Genomic DNA, 14710 nt, shown 5'->3' on the forward strand with positions numbered 1-14710 from the left:
ATCATCTTCTTCAAACATCTGTTTGTTAATATATGTTGTAAAGAAAGACCTTCAACGCAACAATTGTTTGCAAAATTTCTGTAATGTTAAGACGACTAGTTGCTAGTATTTTTGTTTCTCGTAATATTATCAGAGTTGTGTTTGTATCAAACGACATCAAACTTTTCCTTGTTAAATTTACCATTGAATGGTATAGATATCTTCAAGGAATAAGTTAATTATAAGTGTTTATTTTATGATCAAACTTTATAATTTTCATAGGACTATAGCCGCCATATTGATGCACCGGCATTACTCATTGTGTATTCTAAACTTTTATTTGTGAATTCTAAGCTTGTACCTATAAACTATACCATGATCAATGGTTTATTTGTGATTAATTTATTGACATTCACAGATTTATATGCTAAATTGTGATATAAAAATCGTTGTACCTAGGTCTATGCCTAGATTACAAATGATGTTTATTTCATTATTTTTTTTATTTATTGAACACTGAGTGACCTAGTAAATATGTCAGGTGTACTTAGACAATTAAAGTTCTTTTATAGTAAATTTACTCCATTTTAAGCATTTTCTGACGGTATATTATTGTTTTTTTACAACTTTTATTTCTTGACAAAACACTTCTTGGGATTTGTAACAAACATTTTTTTATATAAAAGTATAAGAAAACACAAAAATATTTTTGTATTTTCAGGACTTTTATGCTCTACAATATAGAAAGATCTCAAAACATAATAGGCATACAGAAAATATATAAAAATTAAAATGTGATTGTGTCATTTTTGTAAAGACACAACATTTTAATATTTACCAAAAACGATTTAAAAATTTGAGGAAAGTTGAATTCTTTTGATGTTTTAGAAAAAAATAACTTTTTAAGACATTTTATTTATTTTGAAAAGTAATAAAAATTCTATTTTGTAAGGGTTTACTTTTGGATATTTTTGTTACACTTTTTGTTTTTTACACTTTAATGAAAAAAAAAAAAAATAATCCAACTGCACATACATGTTCCTTGCTTCGCACTGAAAAATTAATATATAATAGTGTGTATTTTACCTCAATAATAAATATTCTACACAGATTTGAATGAAGGTGAGCACAACTAGCAAAATAGTGCCTGCCATTACAGGAATTTCACCTGCCAGGTGCAGGTTTAAGACACCTGGTATATTGTATATATATTTTATACAGAACGTCCACTTTAACTGTGGTATCATTAGTATCTCAAAAATGACTGAATTTACGGGGAAGTTTAAATTGGAAATTTTAAATAATTTTTTTAATAACGATTAAAAATATCAATTTAGAATTTCAAAATTTGGCCACTATTTTCCAATATGGTGGAAAACTTTCTTGAGGAACACCTATCTTTTCTTGGTAATAATACACAAATATTATGAACTTTATTTAATTAATATTACTAAACTCTCTTTCTCTTTCACAACATAGTAGAGTACAGTACAATGTGTCTATACAACCAGTCATTTAACTAGGAAGTGCAAGCTTCCTCTTCCATTGTTGGGATAACCAATCAAAAAGTATTTCAGTTTCTTCCTGGAAGAAGCCACTTTTAGTCCAGCATGAAATCAAGCCGGCATGTTAAATTATTTCATTGGATAATATCCTAAATTTAATCTGTAACACGTTCACGACAACGGCTAATTTTCATACTTTTTTGTATGCTGTTGAATTTTTCAATAATAATGTCAAAATACCGTTATTTATCTTTTTACGTTAAATGGTTCAGTATAAAGACGGTTACATTAAGTATAATGTAGGCTTTGCAATTTTGCTTCAGAAATTATTTCAATATGTTTTTCTGTGTATCTCAAGGGATACATACAAAATTATTTTACCTAAAAAATTAAGCAATTGTGCACCCGACTGGGTACTCAAGTCAGGTATTTATTTATTTAAGCACGAGTTCAAATGTAACAAACCATCAAGACAGGTAAATAATAAAAATGCAATAAGGAAATGCATAGTAATGTGTAACCCATCGGCTGCACAACGCTCTTTACGAAAGCTTGGTGTATACTCAGTTGGGTACACGACAGCGGTTGTGAAAGATTACGTGTGTCCGATGGTGTCGGGAAATTTATAGCGTTAAGACTCCAACTGTGGTTGAAAAATCATCATTCGCTATGACAAACTGATTCTTTCAGTATATCACCATCTTTAACATTACAACTTAGGATTTGAAATCAGTTCAAAGCAATATTTAGAGTATGTGACTGAAAACTTTTCAAATTTGTTGTTTCTATTTAATTTAACTAATAGCGACTTAATATTAAATTGAATCAGTTTTTGCTAACTCATAAAAGAACATGAACTTCAAGTATCCCATTGATAAATTCCAATAACTTTTGATTTGAAAACATAACTTAAGATTTGAAATAACTCGTATTCCTGTTTATTAATCACTGTAATCATTTTACTACATTTTGACTTTATGTACATGCTATCAGTTTCATTTGATTCTCATCATCATAGTACCCCTGAAAATCTCATTGCTTTACTACAACTTGTAATTTCCTATATCAAATGCAGTAGTATTTTGGCTCCCAAGTTTTGTACCTATGATTTGAAAAGAAATCCTTTTTAATATTTGAACATAACAATAATTTTATATCTACAAATATTTCATTTTAAACAGAATTACACAAGAGTGTTTTACTTATTTATTTTAGCAGTATGTCCATCTGATTCAGTCTCTTGCAAGGTTCAGGAAGGATTGTCATAGTCAAATACTTGTATAGTTGGCTGGATAAATGTCTTTATTTTATCGTGCATACATAAGAATAAGAACATGTTTATTGCCATAAAGCTTACACAAGTCATGTATAAAATATAAAAACTGGCAGAAGTCCAGATAAGAAAAACATGGTACTCAAAAACACAAAGTTGCCAAAACAGCCATGCCAAAATTGAAATATTATTTTAAAATTTGAATAAATAAATTACAGGAATATAAAACAATTAATAACAAGCACAGCTTTAAAAATTACAAGAACAGAATGATATATTATATAACATTGATAAATTAAAAAATATGGTCTGTATAAATAAAAAAAAAAACAACATTACAATTTAAAATCTAATCATTAAACTAAATAGGTTATATCTAGAAACTAACAGTTCCACAGTCAAAAAATTCTTTTAAAGAATAAAATTAATTTAATAAAAGTTTTGTTTGAATTCGTTATAACTATATTAAGAGATAAGTTGTCTTAAAAAGTTGTAGACCTTCAAAGCGATTCAAACTGATGGTAACAATTTGAGTTGCCTCAGTACGTTTTTGAAAAATGGACAGATAATCTATAGTTGTTCTACATAAATTAAGAAAATAAATCTATTAATATATGTTGAAGTATGATTTTTTTAAATTTCTTTCATTGTTATAGATTTTGTTATTTATTTTGTACATATAACACTAATTAGTTATGAGGAATATAAGCCAAGAAAGTGAATTCACTTCCCCCACAGCCACCATTTTCAGAAAGTTATGTTATATGAGGCCACAAGTTTTTCAGAAGTTATTATGTCCATGGTGCTACCCAATACTGCTATGGGAAAACAGCTGTTTTAACCTATTTATAATTGAAACAATGTAGTTTTGCTAAATTTTAACCAAGATTATAGGTTTTTATTTTATTTGTAACAAGTTTTACTTTCAATTTTACTAAAGAAAACTTGATTTTTTTGTAAATGTTTCTTAACATACCAGAACAAAACATCTTCAGTTTTTTATCATGATCATTAAGTATGAGAAAAAGTTCTGTACGCTGATTTTTAGATAGCGCTATCATGCTAATCCTATTACTTAGAGTTGTATAAGCTTCTAGTAATGACTTCATTTTCATGAGTTACCTTTACTTGCTGCTAGATAGTTCACAATCACAATGTTTCAAGGAGCAACAGATTTTAGCATTGGATGAAAATAGACTGTTACACAATGAAAGGCTACGTACAACAATGCAACACAATTCTAGTGGTTGGGCACACTGACAACTGAACTGTTGGGCCGGTTGGAATGAAAGGTCTCGCCTGATTTTCTAGTTGCAATCTTTACAATCTGTTTGTACTGAAGTATGGTTTTGTAAATGAAAGCAATCTGCTTTTCAAAGTTTGTCTTCGAAACAGGGTTGCTGACTTTGTGTTTCCGGCACATCTGCATGTACAGACTCCACACAGCATCTCTCACCTGTAACATCCGAACAATATTATATATCAAGAGATACAGGCACAACAGGTAGGTGTATTGAATTGGCAGCATCTCGATATTTCATTTGTAAGTATCTACATTCATTTTGAATTGGGGTAAGAATATTTCAAGGAGTAAAATGAGGAACAGTACTGATCAAATAAAACATTTATTATTCACAGACACCAATTTAGGAACTAGCACGGTTAAGTCTTGTACTTATTGTCTAACCTCTAACTTTTAAATAAAATAGTACTTTTTTTAGTAGCAATCATTAGTATTAAATTTCACACCTTCACAGCTGGTCTATACTGAGTGACACGGACTACTCTCAATGTGCTTCTGTGCCATAAGGTGTCGTCCGCAGACAACGTGTTAGTGCTAAAATATAGAAGAAAGTAGTTTTATATTAGAAGCTACCATTAAGTTGATATAAAAATACAGTTTAGAGGAGCTGGTGGCCTTACAGTAAGACATCAGACTCTGGATTTTAGTTAGAGACAGCATGCATTCAAATCCTGTTTTTGAATGTTTAACTTTTTATCAGTAACGTCTACATTGTACTGTACTGACACTTCTTGTTCTGTTTGATAATATCCTTGCACAAGCCAGTAGCCCATGGGTCGAGAATAAGGCAAAGAGGGGATTAGCCTCTCCTTAAAAAGTGTTCACGTCTACACATGCTATCAAGTTAATTCAATAAAGGTACATGGCACAATACGTATGGTGTCAATATTTCTAAAACTTTAATAGAGAAGTTCTTAAATACATTTCACATTTTCTGCTTCATTACTACTTAACAATATTTTATTTTCATGTAACAAAAAATAAAAATTTAAAACTTTTCAAAGAATTCTTCAATTCTATATAACGATCAATTCAAGACTGCACACTCTTTAAATGGGTTTTAAATTTCTTAAAATTATTTTCATTTTTTAAATTAACAGGTATTTGATAAAAGAATTTAATTCATGCACGGCTTCTTTGTGTACAGCTCTAACTCATGAAAGGGAAAAGCATGCTTATCTTGGCTTCTAGTGTTATAATGATGGGTTGAGCCAAGAGTAGGTAGTTGGCTGCTGATTTGTTTTACATAAAGCACTGTTTCACTGGCCAAAAAAGTTAGTATATCCAAATCTGAAAAATGGTCCTTTATGGAATCTAACCAAAATAAATTGAGTATAATTCTCACTGCTTTTTTTGTAAAACAAGTATTTCGTTTAACATCCTGTGCAATGTGGCACAGAAGAGTCAAAATTTGTATGTGAATGAATCAAGGAGAAATAAATCATCCTCAAGGTTTTTTGATGCTTGTCTCAATGCATACAGCCCAGAATTTATTTTTTACAGATACCTATGACATGAAGGGTATAATTCAATGAACTATCAATATTAACTCTCGGAAATGTGGATAGCCCTTATTTTAAAATATTGTTATCAATTGTAATGTTAAATATATTTTTTTTATTGTTAAACATAGTTGAGAAATGTATATAATTAGTTTTATTAGGATTAATTAAGGTATTGTCAGCATTAAGATACTGGTTTATTTCTGAAAAACATGTAAATGATGATATTTCAAGCTGTTATTTATCATTACTGGAAATTTGAACACATATCATCAGCATAAAGACTGATTTTGGCCGACTGACCTACAACCCTTGGTGATCCATTTATGTAAATAATAAAAAGCAATGATCCCAATATGGAACCTTGTGGAACACTACATTTCACTTTTTCGACTGGATTGAGAAGTTACTTTTATATTTCTTTCACCAAGATGACTGTTCTCGACAAACTGTTCCCTGACAGCAAGGTATTAATTACACTGGGACAAGCATCAATCATTCAGACCAAAATCAGCCAGCACCTGCATTAAGTTATTGTGTGACACACTATTAAAAGTCTTAGACATGTCCATGGAGACTCCAATAGTTGCCTCACCTTTGTCAATGGAACTTATTATTGATTCAATATATTCTACTCCAGCTATAACAGCAGACATGTCTGCACGAAAGCCATCCTGTTTTGCAGCAAGAAGGTTATTGGTTTTTAAGTATTCTGTCAATTGATTAGAAATTACTTTTAAAAATATTTTGGAAAACTATAATAATGATTAAACTGTCGGTTTCGGGGGGTGCTTAGGGACCATCTTTTTTGGGCCTCTTCGGGTTGACGATATCGTGGCATAGGGTATGGGACGATGGCTTTGTATGAATGGTGATGGATGAATGTCTGTTAAATTCCTTGTAAGTTTTATTCTATGTATTTATTTTTAGTTTCATAGAAAACCTTTGTTTCATTTTATTACTTTATATAAATAGATATTATAATTTTCGATTGTAAAATAGTAATGTAAACTGTATTGTGGCTCTTATTTTACAGTAATAGTAGAGTTTATTAATTTATGGTTAGGTGTAAGAGAGGACTTAATAGTCCTAACCTCGCCAATTGAATATGTTTTACGTTGTATTCAATAAAGTCATTTTTCATTTCATTTCATTTCATTTTCATTTCAAACTGGATGGTGGTGTTTCAAATATCTTGTTTCTCAAATCTTGAATATGTTTTACCTTAGCAATGTTTAGCCTGCTAGGAAAATCACCACGTATTTATAACATGAAGTAGTGGATTTATTAAAAATAATTTGGCATACTCAATTATTGACATTGAATTATCATCATAACCAGATGAAAATGTATTATTGAGTGATGAAAAATGTTCTTCAATTCTAATTCAGAGATGGTTTTGGGAGAGAAACTACTAGAAACCTCATGTGCATTAACATTCTTACACAATGGCTTTGAGTCAAATTAGGTGTAATCTGCTTTTACACCATTTTACAATAAAATATATTAAAGTTTTTACACAGTTCAGAGGGGTCACATGTTTCCACCATATCTAAACCAGAACTAGCATCAAAAGAGTCTAGAGATTTTCCCTTATTAGAAATATCATTTTATTTTATTTTTATTTTTTTAATTTTATTATTTTAACAGCATCACCATTTCAACAAGTAAGTTTCAATTGTATCTACATGCATAACAATCGACCAAAAAAACTAATTAGTAGACTAAAACAAAATCAATAGAATATGCAACCAGTAAACAAAACAATAGATACATAATGAAACAAAATAGATATGAATTGTAAGATGCATAACAAGAAAGTATAAATAGATAACAAGTAATGTGTAACAATAAATAGATAAATATATAACAATAACAAGGAAAGATGCTTAACAAGAACGATGCAAAACAAGAAATGAACTATGATGTAGGTAACAGTTTTGACAAACAAGTTAACTGTGATAATGAAGTAAAAGACTGAGACACAACACAGGCAGTGTAGGTGTAGAGATGAGCCAATAATAATAACAGCTACATCATTGTTAATTACTCTCTGTATTGTTTTACAGACATTATGTGAGTTACTGATTACATTATCTTAGTAGTTTAGTTTGAACTACTTTTGCCTTAAACTCTTTCTTCCTTAGTGTCAAGTGATGTTTCATTTCATTGCAGGAAGAAGCATTTCTAACAGATTTACTAACAGATTCTGCAATCAGGTACACTGACTTTTAAACTTTAAAAACCTCATGAGTGATGTATTTGACAAAAATTTTATTTTTCATATTTTTATTCCATATTTCTTCTGCCACAGTCGGAAGAAAGATAGATTTGGAAGAGTTGCGTAACAATTTATATGTTACTTATCTAACTGTATAATAAGCCTTCTATGTGTACTCTGTATAAAAACAAAAACAACTACTAGGAAAAGATTATTCTTTTAAAACTATTATCTTTTAACAACCCAGTAGACCTGTAAAATGTATTTAGTCTATAACGTAGTCTAGTATTATTATTAAAGTTTAGGAATTTTTTATATTTTTCATTATTTAACATGTTCATGATGGTGGCTTTTCTCCGGACATTTTTATTTGCTGCCGAATTTTTCAATAATAATGGCATAAACCGTAATCGCTTTTTTATGTTAAACATCTAAGTATAATGAGAAAAGTATACAGACTTCACAATTTTGCGCAAAAAATTATTTCAATATGTTTATTCCTCCGTGTACTCTAAGGGGTAACCACAAAAAATAATTTTTTCTTAAAAATTTAGCAATTATGTGCTCAACGGGGTACATGATAGTCTGAGGTAAGTGCGGTATCAAATTTAACAAACCACAAGACATGCAAACAATAAAAACTCAATAAGGAAATGCATAGCAACATACACCCCAACAGGCGCACAACGCATATGGAAGCCAGATGTGTAACTGATCAGGTACATATCGTTGTGATCATGTTAATAAACAATCCCACTATATATAACTTTGTCTCACCATTTCAAGCTCCAGAGTTTTCTCTGCAATGAATGTTCTCACTGTATTAACTAGAGTCTCCCAATAAATGACATTTTCAGAGGCGATTTTAGCTCTGACTCGAACCTTGGCCAGTGTGTTGCACAGTGAATTTATCATATTGAATTTTTCCTGTAAAGACCACAATAACATTTAAAATAAACAAAATCAAGTTTTCTATAAACTGTAATTAATTTTAAGAATTTTATAGTTACATATGAGAGTCACTCTGAAAGTTTTGAGATATATACGAGTTTTTGTGCTACATTTACCAAACCTTAGGCGTGTTCAAAATAATCCCCTCCAACGTCAATGCACTTTTGAAGTCAGATTTTCCACTCATTGAAAGCACCCAACCACTCAAGTTTTGGAATGGAGTGAAAATATTAACGAAGCTTATAATTAATTTTGGATTCTGAGGAAAAGTGACAACCACGCAATTGCTTTTTCAGATTAAAGAAAAACAGAAATCTCACATAGCAAGATCGGGTATAAAAGGGAGAAAGCTTCATAATTTTGATACCATTTTTGGAAAAATATTCATAAGTTTTGGCAGAGGGTGAGAAGAGGCATAGTTGTGGTGCAAAATTAAATCCTTAATAATCAAATCATGAAGAATTTCTGGCAAGGATTTTTCAGTGTACCAACTTTCTTTGACAGTCCTTTGTCCCTCCAGCTTTATAACCTTCATCAGTCCCGTACTCCGAAGAAAACAACTTACGGTAACAAGTTATAAAACGGTATGTACATGTTATTATTAGTGACAGTTTTGGAAATAATCTGATGATTACCATTATTAATCAGGTGTAGGGAGTCGTGGCTGATTCTCACTCTCAGCTTTTTTCATGTGTCAAATTGTGAGGTACCCATCAAAACACAATTTTCCAGAATTGCCAGGAATGCCATGCAAGACACACTGCTGCAAATTTAATCCCTAGGGAAGCCTCAATCATTAAAGTAAGTGGATTGTCTATCTTCATGTGTACCTGATGAACGTTTTCTTGAGTGATGCCGGATTGCGGACTTTCTGAATGTTCATCTTGACCTGAAGTGCTAACCTTTCAAAATTCTGAATACCACTTAAAAACAGTACCATGGAATGTTTACTTCAAAACCAAAGGCAATTTTGAGATGTTCGACACACTCCTCTTGAAACAATGACTTAATTATAGAAAATCATAGCCCAAAAGTGCTATCTCAAACACTCCAATACTTCACGAAATTAATCTTTCAGAACAGACAACACAAGTACGTTGATTAACCCAAATTTCTGTCAGGTACCAAAAAGCACTCGGACAATCAAATAAGAATGATAAGAAGTATGTACTGTCTGCCAGTATCTCATAACTTTCAGAGTGCCCCTTGTATTCCTTAAATGTGCAACTATTAAGAGAAACACAAATATAATATTCAATAATATAAAAAATTGTAATCAGGAAGAAACCGATACTTAAAGTGAACCATTTTGTATTATTTAAGTTAATTTCTTTTTTACCCATTTCAGATATTCCATAACAGTTACGCTTACATATGAGAACAAAATATGTAGTTTTGTTGAAAAATCATACAACATGTATAAAACAGCTAATTATTTTAGAGTGTAAATCAAAGAAATGTTACAAAAACTGCCATATTTTCTAAGAATGTATTATTGAGCGTTTACTAGATGTGCGAAAGTAGATACCAACACAGAGACATGACTATTTCGGAGTATCGCTGACTTTACACACAATCTCACCGACGAGCAATGATGAAACCTCCTCTATCAAACTCGGACAGTCTTATTTCACCCTCAACTTTGTAGTGAATAAATTAATAACAAAGTTAAGTGTAGTATAAACTGGATGTACTTAAAGTACGTATTCAATAGCGGGTTATTTTCAAACCACAAGTACAACAATTTTACAATTTCTCCATGGTTAAGCGGGTCCAAAACCCCCTGAACCCCTCCCTTCTACAATCATGATACCCGAAATAAGGCTGGGCTTGAACATGTTAAACAGCTTAGCTTCTAATATAAATTAGTAATCCAAATACTCACCTCTGTTAGGTCATCAATATCATTCCGAGACTGAATCATGAACTGCAAGTCTGATTCTAAAGTGTTTTCTAATTCTGTCTGCATGTTACATAATATTCTGTAACGATCCAAAATTTCATCCACACTCGAAAACTCTTCATTGTGTTGGACAACGTAACTCAGATAAGCCTAAAAAATACTTGATTGTTAATATGTTTTATTATAAGTTGAATTAAATTATTTTAATATTGTTAAATTTTTCACTTCTTTCCCAAGTATGCCGTAGATTACTAAAAATTTTATGGTTAAAACAAAACAAAAAATCGTTTTTAGTGAAAGTATCTATTTTAGGATAAAAGCACTACCATTTACCCTTCTGAAGCAAAAATATGATTTTTGGTAAATGAGGATATCAATTTTCTAGATAATCCAAATATCTTTCTTAATATGAAAAAAGTAAAACACTTATACATAATAAAATTATTTTGTTTTCTTGAAAAGAAGAGATTTAGATACAATCTTTATCAGAATAATTTACTGAGTAATACTCACTTTCAAGAATGATGTAAAGAAGGAATGAAAGGGAAACAAGGAAATAAGTTCTACAGCAGTAAAAAGAGAATGAGGAAGAGTGCCAATAGAATCAATGAGTAATACCACGTAGCTGATAACTGTGGCATCATGCTAATAGAATTGCAAAGATCAGCACTTAGAGTGGTTACAGGAAACAATTACAGTACTTATACCTAATAAGTAAAAATATGTGTAGTTGAGGAGGTGAGTAGAAGCCAAAGGATGTTTTTATTTAAACAAATATACAAAAAGTTTTATAGCCTCTTGATACCTTGATCCAAAATTAAACCTACCTTGATAATAATTAAAATTAGAATAATATTTTACAAATATAGAGCTCAGAGTTACTGTATGTAAGTGAACAGTAAAAGATCCTACTAGTGAAATTGGAATGTAATGTATTAGTGATAATTAATTGAAGTTACATTTTCTTAGTGAAGGACAGTTGTATATTTTACAAATATGGTATACTTTCTTGTAAAATTACAAAGTATTCACCTCGTATTTCTGGTACTGCATCAAATGCCTTTTCATTTGCTCTTCAACACTACCTAATTTTGTAACCTCTTCTTTTACATTTTCTAGCTGCTTGCTTAGTTTTAGTTGCAATTTCTTTTCCTCTTCAAGTTTTTCCCGAGCACGGGTTTTCTTGTCTTCACTTTCCTGCAGCAAAACATTTAGAAACTAGTTAATTTTCTTTCATAAAAATGAAAAAAGTGTCTATATTTTATCATTCTTCTATCTACACACCTATCAGGCATATTTATGTTACTTAGATTAGCTTGTTTATGAAAACCATTTTATTTTGGATTGACTGAGAAATTTTATCTACTGATACATACTTGAAATTACTATCGGAGAACTGACTTTTTGATCATATTTGAAGGGAAGATTCTCTTCGCTCCCCATTCCATGCTAACGGAGTAACTTATTCAGTTGTTTAAGGATAAGAGCTCACAAAATCACATTTTCCCAAACATTATAAAATATTATGATTCCATGTTTCCTAATGTAATCAAATAAATTAAATTTTTAAAAAATTTAGTTTAGGTTTAAAACGTTCATTGCTGTAAAAAGATGGAAATTTTTTGGAGAATGTGGCATGCCAATTTGTAAAATCAATGCCGTATTTCTGCTTAACTAATTAAATTGGTGTATTTTGTTCATTTCTTGACCAATTGACCAATTGGCATCATTAGCATATAGAACAATGGCGAGTATAATATGCGGGTAATACCAATTGATGTGTGCTTATTTATTGTTAATACTAAAGTTGACAACTGTAAATAATTGTATACATTACACTTATAATTTTCCTTGGGTCGTCGATAATTTAAAGTGTTGTTAAGTCATAAAAATATACTTATGACTTAACAACATAGTCCCAAAAGTCCCACTCCCCCTTCTAATTTTTGAACGGAATTAAACAAACCAATATCCTTTGAGGGATAGTTATATAATGACAAATGATGATTTTTGCGTTACATGAGAACTTACCCCCTCAACCCAAAATGGGGGGTTGGGGGTCAAGTCAAAATTTTTAAATGCAAACCCCCATCAAATGACACTTAATTTTAAAGGTCTTTATAAAAGAAGAACAATGCACAGACTAGAGGTCTCTATCTCAATCCAGTACGAAACAATGGCTTGTCAAAGTTTTATTGAAAAGTTACGCTAAAAAACACTATTTTTCTTTACTCATCTGTTCAGACTTATTCTTAATACTAAGTAGTGCTAAATTAAACTTAAAATAATTAAACTTAATGTTGAAATCTTACCTCAACCTTTTTTAAGCTCAAAGTAAATGCTCAAAATGGCTCCCAAAGCCGGCTCAAAAAGCCCAAATTGCATTCAATATAATATATATAAATAGTAAATAGTTTGAATTCATGGCAGAGTTACATTAACCCTTACATTACCATGGAACATGACTCCAAATTCCAGGAGTCAAGTCTGTCACAGCATCAGATTTCAAACACTGTTTTAACAGGAAGGTGAGCTGGACCTAAACTCAACATTCGCAGTGAATGTCTAAAGACAAATAAATGATCTTGATCTAGGACTTGATTTTGGGGGATGAATCTGGTCGAAGAGCCCACTACAATGAAATGTACGGAACAAATCTAAATTTAAATAAATTAGGATAAGCCTAATTCAAAGTATAAGATTTAAATGCTGTATTTCAAACAAGCTGGATACTGTTATAAATACATACATGTATATTTGACATATTTTTCTAAAGTTGGCTGGAGGGGAGTTTTGTCTCCCTTATATACATCAATGACTTATAACATTAATATTTATCAATTAATTATTATATATACTGTAGATTATTTTAACCATGTCATATAGCCCCCTAAAGGAAGGGAATCTTTTTTTTTAATTGCCTCAATTTTCCTTGAGTCATACATAATTTTAAAAAACATACCAATTCTTAAAGATAGTGTGAAACATTCACATTTTAATCTTCAGCAGTTTTTATTTGGGCTTGTTTACAAAATTTCATAAATTTGCAATGTTGAATACTTTTTTCTCTTGGAGTGATTTACTTTTTCTGTTGTCTGGGAAGCTATATTGAATGGCTAAATACTTGCTTGACTGAATAATTTCACCATTTGTTTCTTCATGTCTAAATATTTGGTATGGTTAATATCTTTAGGAAAATATTTAATAGATTTCAAGTATTATCTTACCAATTTTTCAAATTCCAAATGCAATGCTTTTAATGCATTTTGTTTCGTTTTTAGCTCTTTCCATGATTCATTTAGTTCCTTCCTCATCGGTCCAGATTCGTTTATTTGATTCCTTAGCCTGAGTTGGCATTTCTTAAAATCAAGACGAGCTGATATAAGAGTTGACAGAGGATTGGGTCTTGGTACATCCCAGTCTATAATACATCTGAAAAAGACTTGGTTTTATATATTTGTACAAACAATGATATAAATACAGGGTGTTCAGAAAAGGGTGTCAAAGGGTGCTCATCATTTCAAACAAAAGGTATCATATAAATATAGGCCGTGAAATATGTTGTTTAGCCAATAGCCACCATTTTGTATTTTTTATAAAAATTATCTCTAGAATTAGTAAAGCTACATATAGGGCTTTGCACATAGATAATAATAAATAAGTAGATAATTAAAGACTAGTGATGTGATTTGCTATTATATTAACAAAATGACAGCTGTTGGAAATTTTTAAAGCCAAATAACAAATTATAAAATATCAACTATTTTTCAATTTTGATTACAATCCAAATAGTACTTTTTTTTAATATCCATCAACGCATAAGTGAGCAAGACCTCTTTAAAGGTATGCATGCACAAACCAAGACGAACATACGTTTTGTCAGTTGAAAGGCATCAGTTGTTTTTACATGTTAGTTGATGTTGTTTGTAGTAATATACACAATCTTGATATAAGTAATACCCACAATATAATTCAAAATCAAATTATGTTACGCAATTTCATATTTTGAATGTTTTCTTTTTAATAGAATACAATGTTGTAAAAACATAATATCCAAATAAAATAAGTAATCA

The 14710-nt window shown here is 30.5% G+C and overlaps 1 protein-coding gene across 1 annotated transcript; it reads right to left on the minus strand.

The window, feature by feature from the left end:
• Positions 1-3113: 3113 nt before the first annotated feature.
• LOC124362582 (coiled-coil domain-containing protein 42 like-2-like) lies at positions 3114-14057 on the minus strand. Its single transcript, XM_046817218.1, has 5 exons — positions 13865-14057; positions 11670-11834; positions 10620-10787; positions 8561-8710; positions 3114-4213 (listed from the first exon to the last, which is right to left on the minus strand). The coding sequence occupies exons 1-5, from the start codon at positions 13949-13951 to the stop codon at positions 3998-4000; spliced, it is 786 nt and encodes a 261-aa protein (XP_046673174.1). The 5' UTR covers positions 13952-14057; the 3' UTR covers positions 3114-3997.
• Between the last annotated feature and the right edge of the window lie 653 nt (positions 14058-14710).

This window comes from Homalodisca vitripennis, chromosome 5, assembly GCF_021130785.1.
Source record: "Homalodisca vitripennis isolate AUS2020 chromosome 5, UT_GWSS_2.1, whole genome shotgun sequence".
Lineage (NCBI taxonomy): Eukaryota > Metazoa > Arthropoda > Insecta > Hemiptera > Cicadellidae > Homalodisca > Homalodisca vitripennis.

Coding starts and splice junctions, on each gene's coding strand:
- LOC124362582 (XM_046817218.1), bottom strand. CDS start 13,951: ATGAGGAAGGAACTAAATGAATCATGGAAAGAGCTAAAAACGAAACAA. Junction 11,835..13,864: donor ATTTGGAATTTGAAAAATTG/GTAAGATAATAC, acceptor GTTTTGCTGCAG/GAAAGTGAAGACAAGAAAAC. Junction 4,214..8,560: donor AAACTCTGGAGCTTGAAATG/GTGAGACAAAGT, acceptor CGGATGTTACAG/GTGAGAGATGCTGTGTGGAG.